Here is an 18,874-nt window from a genome sequence, read left to right as displayed (position 1 = left end):
AAGACGTCTGTCACACGCTGGTTCCATTTTTTTTAAAAAAAAAAAAAATAGGGAAACTTACTTTCTGGATGCGCCTCGTACAAGTTGGGAAACCTTGAAATAATCTAATGGTGGATCATGGTGATGGTTAGCGCGGAGTTTAATAAATTAACAAATTTTTAGCATTTAGCCTTTTTGTTGGGGAAGAGATTTACATGCAAAGAAGAGGATTTACAGAAAAATAATTTCAGCCACAAACATGACAGAAAATTCACATTTGACAATTTTATTTGCTATTTAAGTTTGAGACAATAAAGTTGCATTGTAGATTCACATTGCTCACACTTGCTTTGCCAAGGATGTATATATTAACATTTAATTCAGTGTATCTTGAACATAATGTAGGTCAAGTTTTCTTCCATTTTTTTCCAGATACATAATTTAGACAATGACTGTACCACGTGGTCGCAATGTGTTGTTTTGTGAAAAAAAAATCTAGTGCTAGTACACGCGAGACCAGTATCTTCTCTAAGGCTGAAACAATATCAACACTGATGCTGCTACTCTCAATTATGTGCATCAGTTCTTCATACATTTGAATACTTAAAACAGCTGTAATTTAATCATAAAATCAATTTATCCACCTATGTATTAACACAAAAGCACACATTAAAACTAATTACTGGCAAAGGGAACAACAAACTAGCTGATAAAAGAGCAAACTTGTCATCACTGCCGTGGAAAATTAGTAACATTTGAACAGCTCATTGGAGGGGGGGGGGGATATTTCATAAAGTAAGAATTAGGGAATAGGCTGCAGATAAAATATGCATGTTTTTAAGTCCACAACATAAAGCTTATACACTTATTATGAAAATAACCCACAGCACATTCATGAATGTGCAAAGAGGTAGGAATTACAAAGCTAAAAGCAAACTTTTGTCATTAAAAAAAAAATACAAATATTTTTAAATAGTTCACAGCTTCATTCATGCATGTTACAGCTAAATTAAAACTGAGGGTTCTCCCTCCACAAATTGTGAAAACCAGTTCTCCTCCACAAATTGTGAAAACCAGTCTCAAATCTATTTACTCCCTTTACCTTTGCAATTCTGCCGTTTAAACAGTTCAACTTTAACCTCTACATTTATACAAACAGATATATACATATTTACAAAGCTCCTATGCATTGTACATGAGGTTTATGCGAGAGAAAAAAAAAGGATTACAGAAAAAGTAATTAAGTGAGTGGCACAACAATGAACCATTCTTAAATACAATATCAGTTAAACGTTACTTGCTAATTAAAATTGGGGAATGCTGGTTTGTCTAAGTTATGCATGGTAGTAACTTAAATTTCGCATCAATAAAATAACAGTACATTACTTGCACAAGTTCTTGATTATTTTCCATGTTAATGAAGTAAATATACAGTGTGCATCCAGACACTAAGAACAGATAGCACACAGAGGGCACAGAAAAATATAGATCAAAATTGCACAAAATAGTTTCCAACAATGTCTTCCTGAACATATTGGTGCAAAGATTCTTTGAAAAAGGGATACAAAAACTAATGTCACAACACAATAAATACCTCAATAAATATGGAAACTAGTGTAACATTTAGCATTAATTCTACCTGGTCCTCACTTTCTGGACATGCACATGAAGATATTTACATGGATACTTATGCATGTGTGATGGGATATTTTTTATTAAAAGAAGTGCAATGTAATGTACAATGAAGAACTGAAAATGTTAACAATATAGTTGGGAAGATGCCCTACTAATATGAAGAACATTAATTCAAGTATAAGTTTCCAAAAAATATTTTATAAACTCAAATGAACAAAGCAAGAGTGAAATTGAGATGATCAAGATAAGGGAAGAAATGATACGAATGAGATATGAAGAAAAATTCTTTTTCGAGAAAAACAGTGATAGGAAGTTAAAATGAAAAGAATAATTTGCCTGTTAATAGTTGCTATTCTCTCAGTTATTTGATGCAATACATTATTTTACATGCAGCATTTCCAATCTCCCTTAACTTATACAATCAAAGAAGAGCTTAGAAAAAACATCTGGTAAAATTCACTTATGACACACACACACACACACACATTCATTCACAAGTACTTCTTTTAAAAAAATCACACTTTGAAAATCCGTAAAACATTTGAGCCTCATAATAAGAAATACTTACACTAAGAAGGGAGGTTATCTAAGTGTCCCGCTCCAATTTCCATGAAACTTGGCAGGTGTATATATGGGCCCAAAGGAAGAAATACGTGTTTTTTTGTTTCGGCTAAAAAATGTTTTAGGGGGCAAACCCCCCCTCAAATGCCAAGATGAGGATAAATTGAAGTGGGGATCTGACCCCGAAACCACGTAAATATGGCATAGGAAGAAACAGGGGGCATACATAGGGCCCCTCTTACAGCTGCCAAATTTCATGGAAATCGGAGGGGGACACAGATCCCCACGTCAATTTGTCCTCATCTTGACATTTGAGGCGGTTTTTGCTCCTGAAACAGTTTTTTAGCCGAAACAAAAAAAACACGTATTTCTTCCATTGGGCTCCTCTATATACCTACCAAGTTTCATGGAAATTGGAGGGGGGGACAGGGGTCAAATGCCCACTTCAATTTGTCCTCATTTTGACATTTGAGGGGGTTTGCACCCTAAAAGTTTTTAGCCGAAACAAAAAACACATATTTCCTCCTTTGGGTCCCTTTATACACCTGTCAAGTTTCATGGAAATCGAAGGGGGACACAGGGGTCAGATCCTCACTTCAATTTGTCCTCATCTTGACATTTGAGGGAGGGGTTGCCCCCTAAAACAGTTTTTTTTTTTCCTGAAACAAAAAAAAAAAAGGTATTTCTTCATTTAGGCCCCTCTATACACCTGCCAAGTTTCATGGAAATCGGAGGGGAACACTTAGATAACCTCCCTTGTAAGTTTAGATTTTGAAAGAAAGAAAATATAAAATCTTCAAGAAATGACTTAGGTAAACCAATGTTCTATTTTTGTAATGAATATGCTATACCAGAACAAAAACTTACGAAGTTCAAGCACTGCCTCTGTCTGCATTTCTGGCGTATTTTATTTGGTCCACCAAACTTTTTCATATCCTTGCAAAAGTCACATCTCCCACAATCCTCAGTACGGTAACAAGCAATGCATTCCCCACATCTTCGTGCAGATTTTGACCTTCCCTCAGCTGCAGAATTTAAGGCACATTTAATACACATGTAATGAATGATAAATTTTAAAATGACAAATACAAATGCACAATTTGCAACACATAATGGAGGATGAGTATTACTGATGCCATGATGTTGATTTTTAATGTACAGAGCATTCCCTGACATTGACTACGAGACTCGGCGGCAAACGGCCTGGCGTCAGCGCTCGTCTTTCCCGGTGAAAGGGGGCCACGTCAGTCGCGGACCCTGTAATTTCGTCTACTGTAATTCTGCCGATTTCTCATACAATACTGTCTTTTAACTCACAGATAGTGTGCGGATTGTCTCTGTATACTCTATTTTTTAGATTAGGGCTTACATTTAAGAATTTTAGCGGCTCTAAATGCTGTGGTTTTTGAAACACCCGTTTCTTGCGAGAGGTGGCGGATAGATTTCCGAGGAGACTGTTTCTAACCTGTGTCCTATCTCATCAAGTTTTTCCTCAGTTAGTACACGTGGGTTTTTCTTTCCACTTTTATTCAGAACTGACCCTGTTACTCTAAAATTTTTTACGAGGTTTAATATAGTGGTACTATGTGGAATGGGAACACCAGGAAATTTCATTGCAAAACATCGTCGCACTTCTCCACAATTCCTCTTTCAGAAATAACACTTGACAAGATAAATCCTTTGTTGTAAACTTTTGTGATGCGATATTAAGCCACAATCTTCAACACGCGGACACAACACAACTTCCGAGGGAGGATTATTCTGGCGTCAGTCTGCAACGTCAACAGAAAGGGAGAGCGAAAAAAAACAAACAGACTGTACCGTGCGACTTTCATGGACCCGTTCACCGGGCTGCTTGCCACTGGGAAAGACAAGCGCTTATGCGGGCTGCTTACCACTGAGTCTCGTAGCAAATGTCACGGAATGCTCTGTATTAAATACAAGTCAAAATTTACATACTGGATTTAAATATAAGGTAAAGTTCACGTGCACTTTTGCACCATGCCATGGCCCATGAGGCATATATAGGGAAATGTAGGGGTAGGAACTCCACCACATTCTTAGATATTTAAATTTAAATTCTTTATTTGTGTGGGCGAGGTTTAGCCATTTTGGATCTGATGTGATCAGCATCACACTCCGGACACCTTTACTATTCGTAGTTGAAACAAGGTTTAACTGTTCATGATGAAACCCCTAAGAACACATTTAAATGACACCTTCCAGAAACTGAAACAGTATCTAACAATTTTTGAAAGTATGGTCTTGTTCAAAGATACTCCTGCACAAAACAATATAATCCCATGAAACCTATTAAGCATGAATACAAATTATGGTGTCATGTTCATAAGAGTGGTTACATATCATTGTGTGAGAACCAGAGGGATGTAACTCCAATTTATCAAATTTACAGGAGAGAGGAAACAATGTATTCTTGGGAATATGCCCCGACTCTCAAAGTTATTGACTGATTGAATTAAAATTGTTGGGTGCATCAGGATGTATACCCAATTTGCAAGCTTCAATGTTTATGGGGAAATATCCCCTTATCTAAAGTTCTTACTTAGAAGTTTAAAACAAGGGATGGAAGAAGCCCGTTGAGAAAGGTTAAAAGTGTGAGGTTGTAAAGGGACCTGCACAAGACAAAAGCAACAGATTAAAAAGTAAAAATGAACTAAAACCTTCCTCACAGGCAGTAGAAAAGACCAACTCTTCATAAAAGCTAAAAACATTTGTTAAAACACTGTCGTCATCTCCCACCAGGGATGACAAACATGTGAACATGAAAAGTCTGCCTGAAAAAGCAAAATTGGCGCATTCAAAAAAAAAAAAAGGCCAAACACTTAAAATGACACTACAGTCATGACACATTGGAGGGTCCAACCCTTGCAGCAAGTGATCTTGGGTGAGATGGCTAGGCGACTTCACCTTAATGCTAAGGATTACAAGTGGGGATATGTTGATCTGACCCCCAAAAAGAGCTCTTCAGGAGAGAATATTTAAACAAAACTGAAAACTGCCATTTTAGAGTTATGTTCTCCTCTGGTTCTCATACAATATAATACTTTGATGCCCTGGAATGTAACTAAGACAGTGGTCAAACATATCATCAATTCAGGCTGGGTGAAGTGTTATTGAACAGTTAATAATGTTTTAACAGACTAAGAATTATATTGCCTTTATGGACAATTACTTTTCATCAGCACATTTGTTTGAGTACCTGAAAGTGAATGGTATTCTTTCATGCGGTACAGTTCGCCCACATTGGCATGGACTTCCAGAAGCAGGACAATCAACTACAAAGAGGTGAATTTGATTACAGAGTGTCCACCCAGGAAAGATAGGACATACTTCAAATGGTAAAATAACTGAACAGTCCATCACATATTGAACTGTGACTGTATGGAAGTCACAAGTGTTCAATGTACACAAGCGGATTGCACGAAAATCTGTGTAAATGCAGACACAATTGTAAAGGACTGCAATTGCTATATAAGAGGGAAGGACAAAATTGGTATGTTGTAATTCTTTTATGACAGTGATAGAAAGTTCAGTACTTAGCAGCATAGGTTATTTCTTGCTACACTGGAGATGGCACTTGTGAGCACATACATTTTTCACCGGATTCTGTGGTTAAGAGTTGAAATTCAGTGTTCCCCAATTATTCGTGGTGAAAGGGAAAACTACCATGAAAGAGAGAGGCAGATCAAACAAAGCAAGTGGACAAAAAGGTCACCCTCACTGACGAAGGAAATCCTTTTCTGTGTCAACGACACCAGGTTGCAGAATCGAGGACGACATTGGCCAGAATTTGCAGCCAGGAGGGTTAAATATGAATGTACTACAATGAAGAAGATCCAATCAGAACTATATTTCCACTGCTCTTTGTGCAGTGTTTTCTATTGAAAAAAAATTATCTGCTTTTATGACTACTCTTATACAATGTAACCAAAAAAGTTCTTGCCGTTTTTGAAGTCCCATTAATCATGCGCTCACAGAGGAAACGAAATGACGCACGTGCCTGCCAAGCGATCGGGAGTTAGTCTGACCATTGTGTCAGTAATACAGGTACATTGCGCACACACAGCAGTCATAGCTCGTCCAGTGTCGAACAGAAATGGAGGTATCGAAGCAGCTTGTTCGCGTGTGTTTGTTGTATGACTTTAAAGTGGGCCTGTCAGCTGCCGCATCAAGTCACCGCATTTTCCAGGCATTTGGGGAGAATGCCGTGAACGAATGCACTGACAGGTATTGGTTCCAGAAATTCCGTTCGGGAGATGCGAGCATTTCGGATGAACCTCACAGTGGACGACCACATGTGTTGGACGGCGAGGCCCTGAAAGAAGCCATCGAGGAGGACAGTGGTCTAACGTGTGATGAACTTGCAGAAAGATTCCATGTTTCCACTGAAACAGTCAGACTGCACCTGCATGGGATAGGGAAGTCATACAAGTTAGGCAAGTGGGTACCCCACACATTGTCGGCAGCCAACAAGGAACATCGAGTGACAGCCTGTTTATCCTTGCTCACTCGGCACACTGAACACACCCATATTTGATCGCTTGCTCACTGGTGGCGAAAAGTGGGTCCTCTATGACACTCCCAAGCGTACCAGACATTGGTTGTTGCTATGTGACCCTGTTCCTCACACCTCAAGACCACCTCTGCACCCACAAAAGGTTATGCTCTCTGTATGGTGGAATTGTTGGCAAGTGGTGCATTACGAGTTCCTTCCACCTGGTCAAACCATTACTGCTGACCTCTACTCTCAGCAGTTGGAAAGGGTGCACCGTGCATTGCGGCAGAAGGAGCCGGCATTGGTGAATCGCAAGGGTGTGCTGTTCCTGCATGAGAATGCCAAGCCACATGTGGCAAAGAGGACCCAGGAGACCCTTCAGCAACTTGGCTGGGAGACACTGTGCCACCCACCATATTCACCGGACCTTGCAACAACAGATTACCACCTGTTTCATTCCCTCGACAACCACCTCCGTGGAAGATCCTTCGCAAATGAGGGAGACCTACGGAATGCACTCGCGGACTTCTTTGCATCCAAGCCTGCCGAGTTTTATCACCACAGTATTGTGCAGCTGCAGGAACGTTGGCAAAAGGTGTTGGATGCTGATGGAGATTACTTCGAAACCTAAAGGTACATACCATTCACTGTATTGCTCTTTGTTTATCACTTCTCTAGAATGGCAAGAACCTTTTTGGTTACCTTGTATGTAAGAAGTGTGATTGGAAGAAAAATGTGGAAGTCACTTTGAAACATATTTTTTATGCAAGAATGGACATTTGTAAATTCCAGTGGCGAGAAAGCAATTATTATTGGTATTGCTATTATCACATGATTATTCTGTGGAATATCTATATCATCAACTAAAATTTTGTGTAATTAAACTGTAGAATAACTTTTGACATTATTACATTTGTACTAGAAATTAGCAATAAAAAATAAAAATAAAGTGTTCTATCCTGGATGACTCAGTGAACTAAAGTTACTTTGATGCAAAAGAATATAGCACAGTTATTATTAGTGATTTTTATTTTAATATATCTGCGACAATTCGTTCTGGTTTCCCAGAACTTTTTCAAGCTATAGCAAGATATACATAAGACAACACAACCTCACATAGTGTAGCTTGAAAAAATTCTAAGAAACCAGAACGAATTGTCGCAGATATATTAAAATAAAAACCACTATAAAAATAACTGTTAGATAATATTGCATCTACAAAAAGTGGTTATGCGAACCCATAAGAACATTAAAGCAACTTTACAGTAACAAAGAAAACACAGTTACACAACAAAGGAAACAAACACACTTTAACAATTGGAACTCATTATTAGGTAGGAATGGTACACTGCAAAAAAATTATTGTTACTCAAACTGAACTCAATGATAGTTCGGTACATAAAAGGTTAAAGGTAGAGACACAGTATTCATCTGAAGTCTAACGTAAGCTGCAGGAAAGCTGGTTGAGGAGCTATAATGCACAAACCCCTTCATGTAAGTTCACTAATGTGTACTGTAGTATATGCAAATTGTAAACAAAACCAATTTAAATCTTTAATTATCAATAAAAGAATTTCATTAGTACAATATATTCAGGCCTCATTAAATACGTTTTTACTAATCATTTTTAAATGTGTTCAGGAAATGCTGTGAGAAACATAGAATGTACATAAACAGTCAAATTACAACTTAAGAAAGCAAGCTCTAATTTACTCACAAGAATCAGATCGTTCCTTCCTCCTCTTCATTTTTGGTACAGACACTGGCACCCCATTAGGCAATGTCTCACCCTCTCTCTTCCTTGGCTTGTAACGTGTTTTTAATGTTGGATCTTCTTCTCTGCATCTCTGCAGAGAAAAAAAGTGTTATAATGTTGTATGATATCAGTGGTTACAGGGCCATTCCATGCCAAATCACATAGCCTCAGACCTCACAATTTCAAAATTGCAGGAAAATGTGAGAGTTAGTAGTATTTGAGGAAACAATAATATTTGCACAATAACAGCCAACAGCGATGCATACTTTTTGTGTAGCAGGGTTGCCAACTTAGAGAAAAATGAAAAATTTGACGCACGGGGCCGAAGGGAAAAAAATCATAACTGTTGTTGCAGGTAAACTACAGAGCATTCACTGACATTCGCTACGAGACTCGGCGGCAAGCGGTCCGGCATCAGCGCTTGTATTTCCCGGTGAACGGGGTTCGCTAGAGTCTGCTATTTAAATTACAGTTTTCATATTGTGTACTAACCTTGACTACAGAAGGTGTTGAAAATGATGTCCTCTGCTGAAACACATCCCTGACATCTCCGAAGGAAACTGGCATTTACACGTGCAAGTTCGTCTACTGTAATTTTCCCATTTCTCGTACAATACTCTCTCTTAACTCACAGATGATGTGCGGATTGTCTTTGTATACTTTATCTTTTAATTTATTTTTTATTTTTAGATTTAAGAATTTTAGCGGCTCTAAATGTTGTGGTTTTTGAAACACCCGATTCTTGTGAGAGGTGGCAGATAGATTTCCGAGGAGACTGTTCTAACCTTTGTTCTATCTCATCGAGTTTTTCCCAGGTTTAATATAGTGCTCCTATGTGGAACGGGACGGAACACCAGGAAATTTCGTTGCAAAACGTAGTTGCACTTCTCCACAATTCCTCTTTCAGAAGTAACACTCGACATGATAAATCCTTTGTTGTAATGTAAACTTTTGTGGTGCCATATTAAGCCACAATCTTCAACACACGGACACAACACAACTTCCGAGGGAGGATTATACTGGTGACAGTCTGCAACGTCAACAGAAAGGGAAAGAGAGAGAAGGCAGGGAGAGCAAAAAAAATGTCAGGGAATGCTCTGTAGAATCTCCAGGTTTGGCTCATTTTAAAGCTAAAGGATTGTTCTTTTAATAAAAAATAAACTTCTTTACCTTCAATCAAATTTTTATGTCAAGGTCATATATAACCTTTGACCTTGGAAATTTTCAAAACTGTATTTTTGAAATTTTTCAAACTAATATATATGGTGCATTAAGTGACAGAAATATCATCTTGGGATGGCATTGGGAACAGGAGCTGCTGAAAGTTATAAACTTAACGAAAAAGTGTTACTGTGCATTGACTGAGATACAAACATTGGGAACGAGGCACATGTTTACATTTTAAAAGTACACAATAATCATGGACGTCTGCAGGATTTTTCCCAGGGAGGGGCAAGGGAGGTATTTTTTTCCAGGGTGGGGGGGGGGCAAACGAAGACAATTTTTTCCCAAAAATAGTGTTGTTCCGTAAAAAACATTGCTTAAATTTGAATTTATGGTGTTCATGCAATAATTAACACATATTATAGTGGCTAAAATGAAATTATGTGTGCGAAATACATATTTTTTGGTTGACTTTCATTTTCCAGGGGGGCCCCTTGCCCCCCCCCCCCTTCCGGATGCCCATGACAATAATAATAACAAATGACATTGCGACAGTGCAGATTAGTAGCGTTTCCTATTCCTCATCTTCTCTTCTGAGGTCTTAGTATCTGAAGCTGGGATCTTATATGTCCATCCAGTTTCAGTTCTTGGTTCTACACTAGTCATTCTTATGTGTGGACGTTGGGGATATACATATGATGGAGAAGGACCATGTGGATGAAGAAAACTGATAACAACCACATAAGAACTTTCACAAACATGGACAACACATCCCAACCACATTGGATGATCATGAACACACGTCACAAAACCACGAACTTCATCCAAAGGGCGACACTGGTGTGGTGTTTTTCACTTCTTATGTCTGTAGAAAACCTTTTCACAACAAGTTATTCTGGTGTCACAGGTATTCTTGGATTCAAACTTCTCCCAGGTTTAGAATTTGGTGATGACATTACTACACATTCACTCACTAGCTTTTTTGAAGTTCGCATCATGTGATTTGTTGCACTTGGGAATTCATTCTTCATTCTTTCAATACTCAATCATTAGGCACTATAGTTAAGATTTGCACTTTAGCACTTCTTTTTGTACATTTGTCGAAATTTTCTTTCAACTGGTCCAATATTTATCCATCGGTACTTTTGTTTTCTGCAACCTGTTTTTCCGCTGCTGCTAATTGGAATATTTTGTTTTGTACTGTTTCTGTAATCTTCTTTACTTTGCTTTTGCTATAACCTGTTGATTTCATTTTTTCTGTTTGATGGGTGATTCTCCAACACTTTGTAAGCTTTCATTTAATACCTGAATAGACATATTCCCTGTGGAACTTCTCCACTTCCTCATCACTACCATTATGACTTTCTCTTTGTTCTCTAACCATTGTCTCTTCACCACTCGCTCTGTTGCTGGTTCTGATTGGAATTTGTTTCCTACAAGCATCAAATATCTTGTATCCAATCTGCAGGTGTGGCAGCTTTTCTACCATCCATGGGAGAACATTTCTTAATGGTTTTCTGCTACTGGTATGTCCTTCAATATCAAAGGGGTTACAGCACTGTGTAGGTACATAATATTTCTTATCCATTATAATCCACTGCAAAGAGATACACACACACACACACACTGGCACAGAACACCTCTCACTGCTTGAAAGACTGTGGCTGCACTGAGAACAAAGTTACTGAGCACATTTGAACTTGCTTCTTGGATACCTTCAGTGCAACAACTGCCTACGTCCACTGCACCAGTGGACAGTAACAATCATAACTCCTGTTCCAAATGCCATCCGAAGATGATATTTCTGTCACTTATAGACAACATCTTAATGCACCATATGCATTAGTTTCAAAAATTTTCAACATCAAAGGTCGTATGATATGACCTTGACATAAAAATTTGATTGAAGGTAAAGTTTATTTTTTTATTAAAAGAACAATCCTTTAGCTTTAAAATGAGCCCAACATGAACATTCTAGCTTACCTGCAACAACAGTTATGATTTTTTTTTTCCTTGGCACCTAAGTTGGCAACCCTGCTACATGAAAAGTATGCATCGCTGTTGGCTGTTATTGTGCAAATATTCCTTGCTCCTCAAATACTACTAACTCTGAGAGTTTCATGAAATTCGGAAATGGTGAGGTCAAAAATCCCATTTTTTTGAGTGATTTGGCATGGAATGACCCTACAATAAAAGTGTGTGATCTGTTGAATGAAACACACAAGGTGTGCATAAACACACAGAAAATGTTAATTCATTAAAATTTAATAATTACCTCTAGAACACTACTGTACGTAAAATTTACTGCTTTGCACTCAAATCCCTCGCACCCACTCACCCCTCTGCCTAACGGTGCCTCAAGTTGTCTGTCTGACATAAGGCAGCACTGTGGTAAGGATGGTGCAAGCGCTGATCGTCTTCATTCATGTTGTGCACTGTAAGTCAATTTTACGTAGCTGTAGTAAAACGAGAAAAATCTTTCATGTAATTTTGGCATTTGTAAATTTGATTTGGATAGTTAGATTTTGAAAACAAAAGTTTAGAACCATGCACTATTTTCTTGTAAGACTTTAAAATTACATTTGTTCCTTATTTACAACATTATGAATATTATTATTGCTTGCTTTTCATTGTTTTGAACTTTTCACCTTCATTCTTAATGTACGAACGGGCTTGTCAATCAAGACCTTCTCTTAAAATATTCTATGTTTAATGAAACCATGTTTATACATTTTAAAATGAAGACTAAAACTCCAATGTAAGGAAAAATAAAGAAAATAATGTTCACAAAGAATTGTCATTTTGTTTTCATGATGTAGAGGTTGTTTTAAAAATTGATTCCTTCATGTACGTAAAATTTACGTAGTGCTAGTTACAGTAATATTGGAACAGGGTAGTGTTCTAGGGTTAAAATTCACAGTTGCTTAAGTTGCCAATTTTACCACAATTTATATTAGGTGGCTGGCAATATGCAATTCTCAATGTATCCTCCAATTCTAGTAGGAAAAATTATAGTTACATAATAAGTTCAACATCTGCTATCCAAAATATTATAGTACTTTTTACAGTTCTTTTACTCTTCACACAACAAGGATGCCGACAAATCCTCAATATTCTTGAGGATATGTCATTATCTGCCAAATGTGCTTAGTGAAAATATTTAAAAAAATTAGACAATTAACATCAATATGAAATAGCCATTTGTTCCAAAGTCAGAATATTTTGTTGCATCTTGTAAAACTAACCTTAAGTCTTATGTATTATAAAACTGTCATTCCAATTTTTCGCTTCAAAATTAAAGATTGGATATTAAAATGAAACAATCCTACTGCCAGCAACTCCCATACTTACTAATTTAGTATGGACAGTCATATATATGAAATGATTACTTCCAAAAACAGGTGAAATCATTTCAACTTTCACCCTTTCATGGTCACCCTAATTACATGACGACCTTGAGTTAAGAAGCATGTTAGGGGAATGGCAACTGGATACAACATTTCATGTGCAAGGACAATGATTGGATCATATATTTTTTTAACATTATTCATACGTAAGTGATGCATCATTTTAGATGCTGCAAATATCTGCAACAGAATTCACACTTTTCATCTTTATTTTGAATGTGAAGCAGAATATGCTTCGTGGCCATTTCTTCCTCAAATAGGGCGGATTTGAGCGTTAAATAGTTCAAGAGAATTTAATTTGCCTAGAGGGGTAAATTTACGGAAAATGGGTAGGGTTCTATACCCACCCTTATTTGTTCTCCGAGATATAGATTTAATTCTTCTTGTCTTCCTTTCTGTGGATATTAAAAGCACCGACCTTTACCTGCAACCGCGATACAAGATTGAAATCTGTTATAAAAACACCGAGTAGTCCGAAGCTCTACAGTTCCATTAATTAATGACATATTATATTGTACGAGATTAGCCTGACAAATATCTTAAAGGACCCAGCTTGAACTCAATACCCCCTCAAGATACTGCAGTGAAAACAATGGAGGTGGGTACGAATGAGACACGAAACAGTAATAATAATAGTTAATACGAAAAACGCCTTACAATTCAGCCATAATACAACGAAAAACGTACTTGACAAATAACATATAAATTGTACTCTAAATAACATTGTAATTTAAGACACGCAATCAGATTTCTGAATCTGGAAATAAACACGCCTTGCAAACAGCTTGCAGTTCGAATGCACCCAACACGTTTGTAATGCATATTCAACGAACTGCATAATGCAGGTGACATGTCTACAATCAAATCTAAAATGCATCCATGGGTAACGTGGAAGTTTATAAAGTAAATAATAAAGTGAAATTACTTTGTTCAAACAAGAAACAAGCAACCTTCGAGTCTTGGTATATTCAAAGTACAAAATCTACGAAAACTAAAATTTATAAGCAACGCAAAAGAAATTCCACTTACGGCACTTCCAACCGACTTATCCATAACCAGTCTGCTTTCTCGGAAGCCAACACTTCGATTTTAAAAAACTGTAAAGCTTTCTTATCTCCTCGTTTAATACCGTTCCGTCCTTTTAGTGCGTAACAGATTACAGCAGACGACACCCAGCGTTGCTGCCGTAAACAACGTAAACTTTATAAGTAGCACGTGCCGTTCGCTTGGTTTCTCAAAAATTCAACCGTAGTAGGGTCACATTTGCATATCATGCAGAAAACCCTACCCACCAGTGCTACACCGACACCGGTAAGCCGGAAGTGGGTCAAAATCATCTTTCCGCCACCCCATGTCGAAGTTGGTCGTGGTCACGTACGTACACGGATCGGCAAGGAACACAAGGCTTTCTGCGCGACGCAATAAGTTCGGCTTCGGCTTGTCAGTTAGAAGTCGCGCGCGCACAACGTACAATATCCGAAATGAAATTCGTTCAATAGAATAGTTCCGTTCAGTATTTCGCATGTGTAAAATTATAATTATAGTCATTTTAACAGTTTACAGTCTATGCTGTCGAATATGTGAAAGCCACTACTATGACCTTTCGAAAGCTACGTTTTTTTTCGCTTGACCGAGCTTATTATCCCATTTTTTTCTTTTTTACCAAATATATCACGCATACAAGCATATAACCTATTTGTTAGCATGAAACCGTAATTGGGAATTGTCCTTTGTCTATCTTCTTCCCTACTAATGCAAACATTCAGCTTCGAGAGAACAAGCATCTTTCCTTTAGATAAGCTTTTTGCTTGTTTCGCTGCGCGATTATGATTTTGTTGAGACAATAGGTAAAGGGAGAAAAATAGACAATAGATAATGTCTAATCCAGTTTGCGGACCAAAAGAAAAGCATTGTCCAAGTTCTGACTGTACAGTCAGCGGCAAACTTAAAATAGTCCACTGCTATTTTCAATAGATGTTTCTTTTATATATATTATTGTTCCCAACGGGAGATATTAACGATGTTTGAGCTCTTTCAATTCAAGGCTTTTCTTTCATTTCTCGAACCCCTTCAGGATTAACAGACAGCGAATACTGTATAATGGTAGGTAAATTCTTCGTGGCTATTTACATTGTTTTCCTTCTCATCCCCTATGCATTTTAAGGGGCTAAATTGCACTGGTATTACGACAGATGATTCTCTCGGTTAATTGGCGTTTCTGTTTTAATTCTTCAACTTTGCATTGCTGTAAATGGAGTGAATGAACAATGATAGTGGTCACTTTGCCCTTTGTTACCTTTGCTGGCAGTTGTACAGTGGGATGCACAAGTATTGCTCTCCAAATTGTCCACGACGATTTTCATGTTTTCAAGGAATTGATTTGAAGCTCTTGGTGTAGAAAAAAGATAGAATAAACATGGTGCTGCACAATTTGCTTGGTGCTTATGCATCCCAGTACAATCATAATTTGTGCATGGAAGATAATCATGATGGAACATGACACTTGAAATAGATGCTGGGTGGGGTAACTCATTCAAATATCACTAGAAAATCGTCTCGCATCAATATGAAAGTTGTTAATGCTTTAAAAATTGTATCCCATGACCTTGATGTTTGGGTTTTATTTAAAATTTAATTTGTATGTTGCACACCCAAGGTGCTAGTTTTCTTCCCCATTCTCTCAAATGTATCAATGTACAGTGGGATGCATAAGCATTACCAACTAAATTGTCCATCAGCATGTTAACACACTTTATTTTACCCAATGAGAGCTTCAAGAGTAAACAAATGACAAACAATCTGTTGACAACATTGCCTCCAACATATGTAAAAATCTACTCCTTTAAAATATGTAGGATGTAAGGGAAAGTTTAATGAAAATAGGCATGGACAATTTGCCGAGCAATACTTGTGCATCTATGTACATGTGGAAATATACGTATAATACAGACAAGCAAAATATAAGACGTTTCCCCTCTTTTGCAGTGGCATTTTTAGTCCAGAATTTTAAAGGGGGGCGGAGGGAGATGACATAACCCCCATTATAAAAATGCCACACTATCTGCAGGTTTCTGTTCACAATAAAGGATTCCTTTTTTGCTGTTTTTGCAAATGGAAATATCAGTGTCCTTAGCTCCAATTTGATCATTCTATGAAATGATGTTACATTTCATGTTCGACATCCGAAAACCAAATGCACATTCATTAAAAACAGATGGATTATTTTTATAATCTAGAAGTACATAAAAGCCCAGAAAATTTCTAGATTGCTAATTAGGCACAGAAATCAAGTTTTCACAAAGGATTAGATGAGAAAATTTAGATGTTCCCTTAATATGCATGCATTTGCAGTGTTGAGCATATTCATTAGGGTGTATCGAAAATAACTTTTTTCGAAATGTTAAGGTGGCTAGTGCGGAAAAGTGGCCATTTGTGACCAAAAACACGTCTGATTTTTTTCAGATTTTTTGGAGGTCGTTTAGGTGGCGCGCATCGACCTTGAAGTTTTCATAGTGATTTGGTTATGCAACACGCACAACAATTTCACAGAAATGTCATTATTTGGCTATTTCATGTGTTTTTTTCTGCATTATGGTCGTTTATTGTTTTGTTTATGGCAAATATGTTAAATTCGTGCCTTAGGGGTGGTTTCCTATGCTGTTTACGTATGCTTTTGGTCAAAAATTGTCAATTTGAGGCTAAAAACTCCATATTTTTCTATTGATGGTTTCCAATTGGTTTCGACTGTGTTTTATTCGAAGGTTTTCCGATATAAAAGACTACGTGATGGCTACATCAAAGCGAAATTCGAATCTAGAGAACATATGCCGACATTTCGAACAAAAAGTGACTACAAAGTTCAAGGAGAAAACTAGAAGAAAATCTTGGCCTGCCCCTTATTAAAATTATGTTTGCCAACATCATTTGGGTGGGTGGAGCTCGCAGTCCAGCCACCTCCTCGTGGTGAGCTCTGGGTTATTTTCAAAGCATAACAAGCTATGAAAATAAGCGAAGCGCTGGACAGTAATTGAGGAACTGTTAGCAATTAGAAAGCCAAAATATTTTATTTAGTCTTTTATATCGGAAAACCTTCGAATAAAACACAGTCGAAACCAATTGGAAACCATCAATAGAAAAATATGGAGTTTTTAGCCTCAAATTGACAATTTTTGACCAAAAGCATACGTAAACAGCATAGGAAACCACCCCTAAGGCACGAATGTAACATATTTGCCATAAACAAAACAATAAATGACCATAATGCAGAAAAAAACACATGAAATAGCCAAATAATGACATTTTTGTGAAATTGTTGTGCGTGTTACGTAACCAAATCACTATCAAAACTTCAAGGTCGATGCGCGCCACCTAAACGACCTCCAAAAAATCTGAAAAAAATCGGACGTGTTTTTGGTCACAAATGGCCACTTTTCCGCACTAGCCACCTTAACATTTCGAAAAAAAGTTTTTTTCGATACACCCTAATATTCATTCTAAGGGCAGTTCTGGACTTGAAGTGGATTAGCCAGGGGAATATCTGTTTAAATCTTGAGGCTCAATGTGGTCCTATGACAAAGATTCAAGTGGGAAGTATACCATCCCCCCTCACTTACTTCACGTTTCAGCCATTTTTGGCTTATTGCGAAGATGAGGATGAAGGGTGATAAGATGAAATAGAGCACTGTAGTGGGGAAATACAAGCTGTCTAAATTGGAGCTACTTGAAATTTTTATTTATTACATTTTCGTCTCATGGAAGTACAAAAAGGATGAAAGTTCAGAGATGTTTCACTACATATACATATCTTAACCACTTACTTTAATGCAAAACCTAATAGTATTTTTCGATCTTGTTTTGTCTGCAATATAATTGCCAAAGGCTTTCCAAAGAGTCTATTACAAAAAGTAGGAATAAAGAAAATAATAGTGTCAATCTCCTACCACATATCACAGCCTCATAGATCAGTTCCAACTAGTTGATGACCCACCAAGGGCCAGTTTTTCAATGTGCAGTTAGCTTGTAACTGGAAGTTTGGTGGCGATTATCTAAACCGCTACTACTCCTCCGTTCAGTTACCAACTCAACTAGAAGCTGCAAAGCAAAATGGCTGCCTCAAATGCTCTACAACTTGACAGCCAGATTAAACAAGATATGATTGGGATATAAGACTAATTTTGTTTGGCAGAACTCAACCAATGTCTATGCACCATGGTTGCTGAGTGTTAATTTGGTGTAGTGGTTTGAGGCACCAGCTTAGGGAGGATGTTACGTTTTATAATATGAGTTCAAGTCCTGGTCCTATTTTTTTGTCATTTATTTATTATGTATATTCCCTTCACTTCAGGTTTTATTGTTGAATGATCTTACCTGATAAAAAATCTTACAGTAAATTTTAAAAACTTCCATATATTATTCGTTTTGACTTTCGAGTTCTTCATGCTTCTTCTACAAGAAAATATGTACACTTGTGTTCTATAACAGCATTTTGCATATATGAGATTGAATTTTATTACAAGAACGTCAAATTTGTATTACTTTCCTTAAATTTATTTCGTAATCATGCAGAGTCGACAAAAATTCATTGCTCTAATCATTTCCAATGCAAGAACCTGCTTTCAAGACCCAAGTGTACATATGTGCTTGTAGTTCTACACAAACACCAGCCTGTGTGCCATTCGATTTGGTTTAAAACTATACCAAGAGATGGCATGCAGCTCAATTTCCTGCATTTTGAAATCCTATTAGTAACATGTCAACTTACTTTCACATTTAAAAATGCAGTTAAGACTGGCGATTATCTCAGACTTGCAGATAGTTAACAGGAAGACTAACTGGACATTGAAAAACTGGCCTTAC

The 18,874-nt window shown here is 37.3% G+C and overlaps 1 protein-coding gene across 4 annotated transcripts in view; it reads right to left on the bottom strand.

Annotated features, from left to right (window-relative positions):
• Positions 1–18,874, bottom strand: part of LOC145994820 (CXXC-type zinc finger protein 1-like) — a 66,457-nt gene that overhangs the window by 23,375 nt on the left and 24,208 nt on the right. For 3 of the 4 annotated variants that reach the window (XM_083131139.1, XM_083131138.1, XM_083131140.1), the window contains exons 4-5: positions 8,409–8,538; positions 3,043–3,200 (exon numbers count right to left, since the gene is read on the bottom strand). In XM_083131139.1, coding sequence (XP_082987265.1) covers positions 3,043–3,200; positions 8,409–8,538 — 288 coding nt within the window. Of the gene's footprint in view, positions 1–3,042; positions 3,201–8,408; positions 8,539–14,047; positions 14,421–18,874 lie in introns of those variants that run through there. The other variant, XM_083131141.1, reaches the window with a different exon arrangement.

This window comes from Lepisma saccharinum, chromosome 11 (genome assembly GCF_977018435.1).
Source record: "Lepisma saccharinum chromosome 11, izLepSacc3.1, whole genome shotgun sequence".
Classification (NCBI taxonomy): domain Eukaryota; kingdom Metazoa; phylum Arthropoda; class Insecta; order Zygentoma; family Lepismatidae; genus Lepisma; species Lepisma saccharinum.
This window is presented reverse-complemented; position numbering and strand designations above follow the sequence as displayed.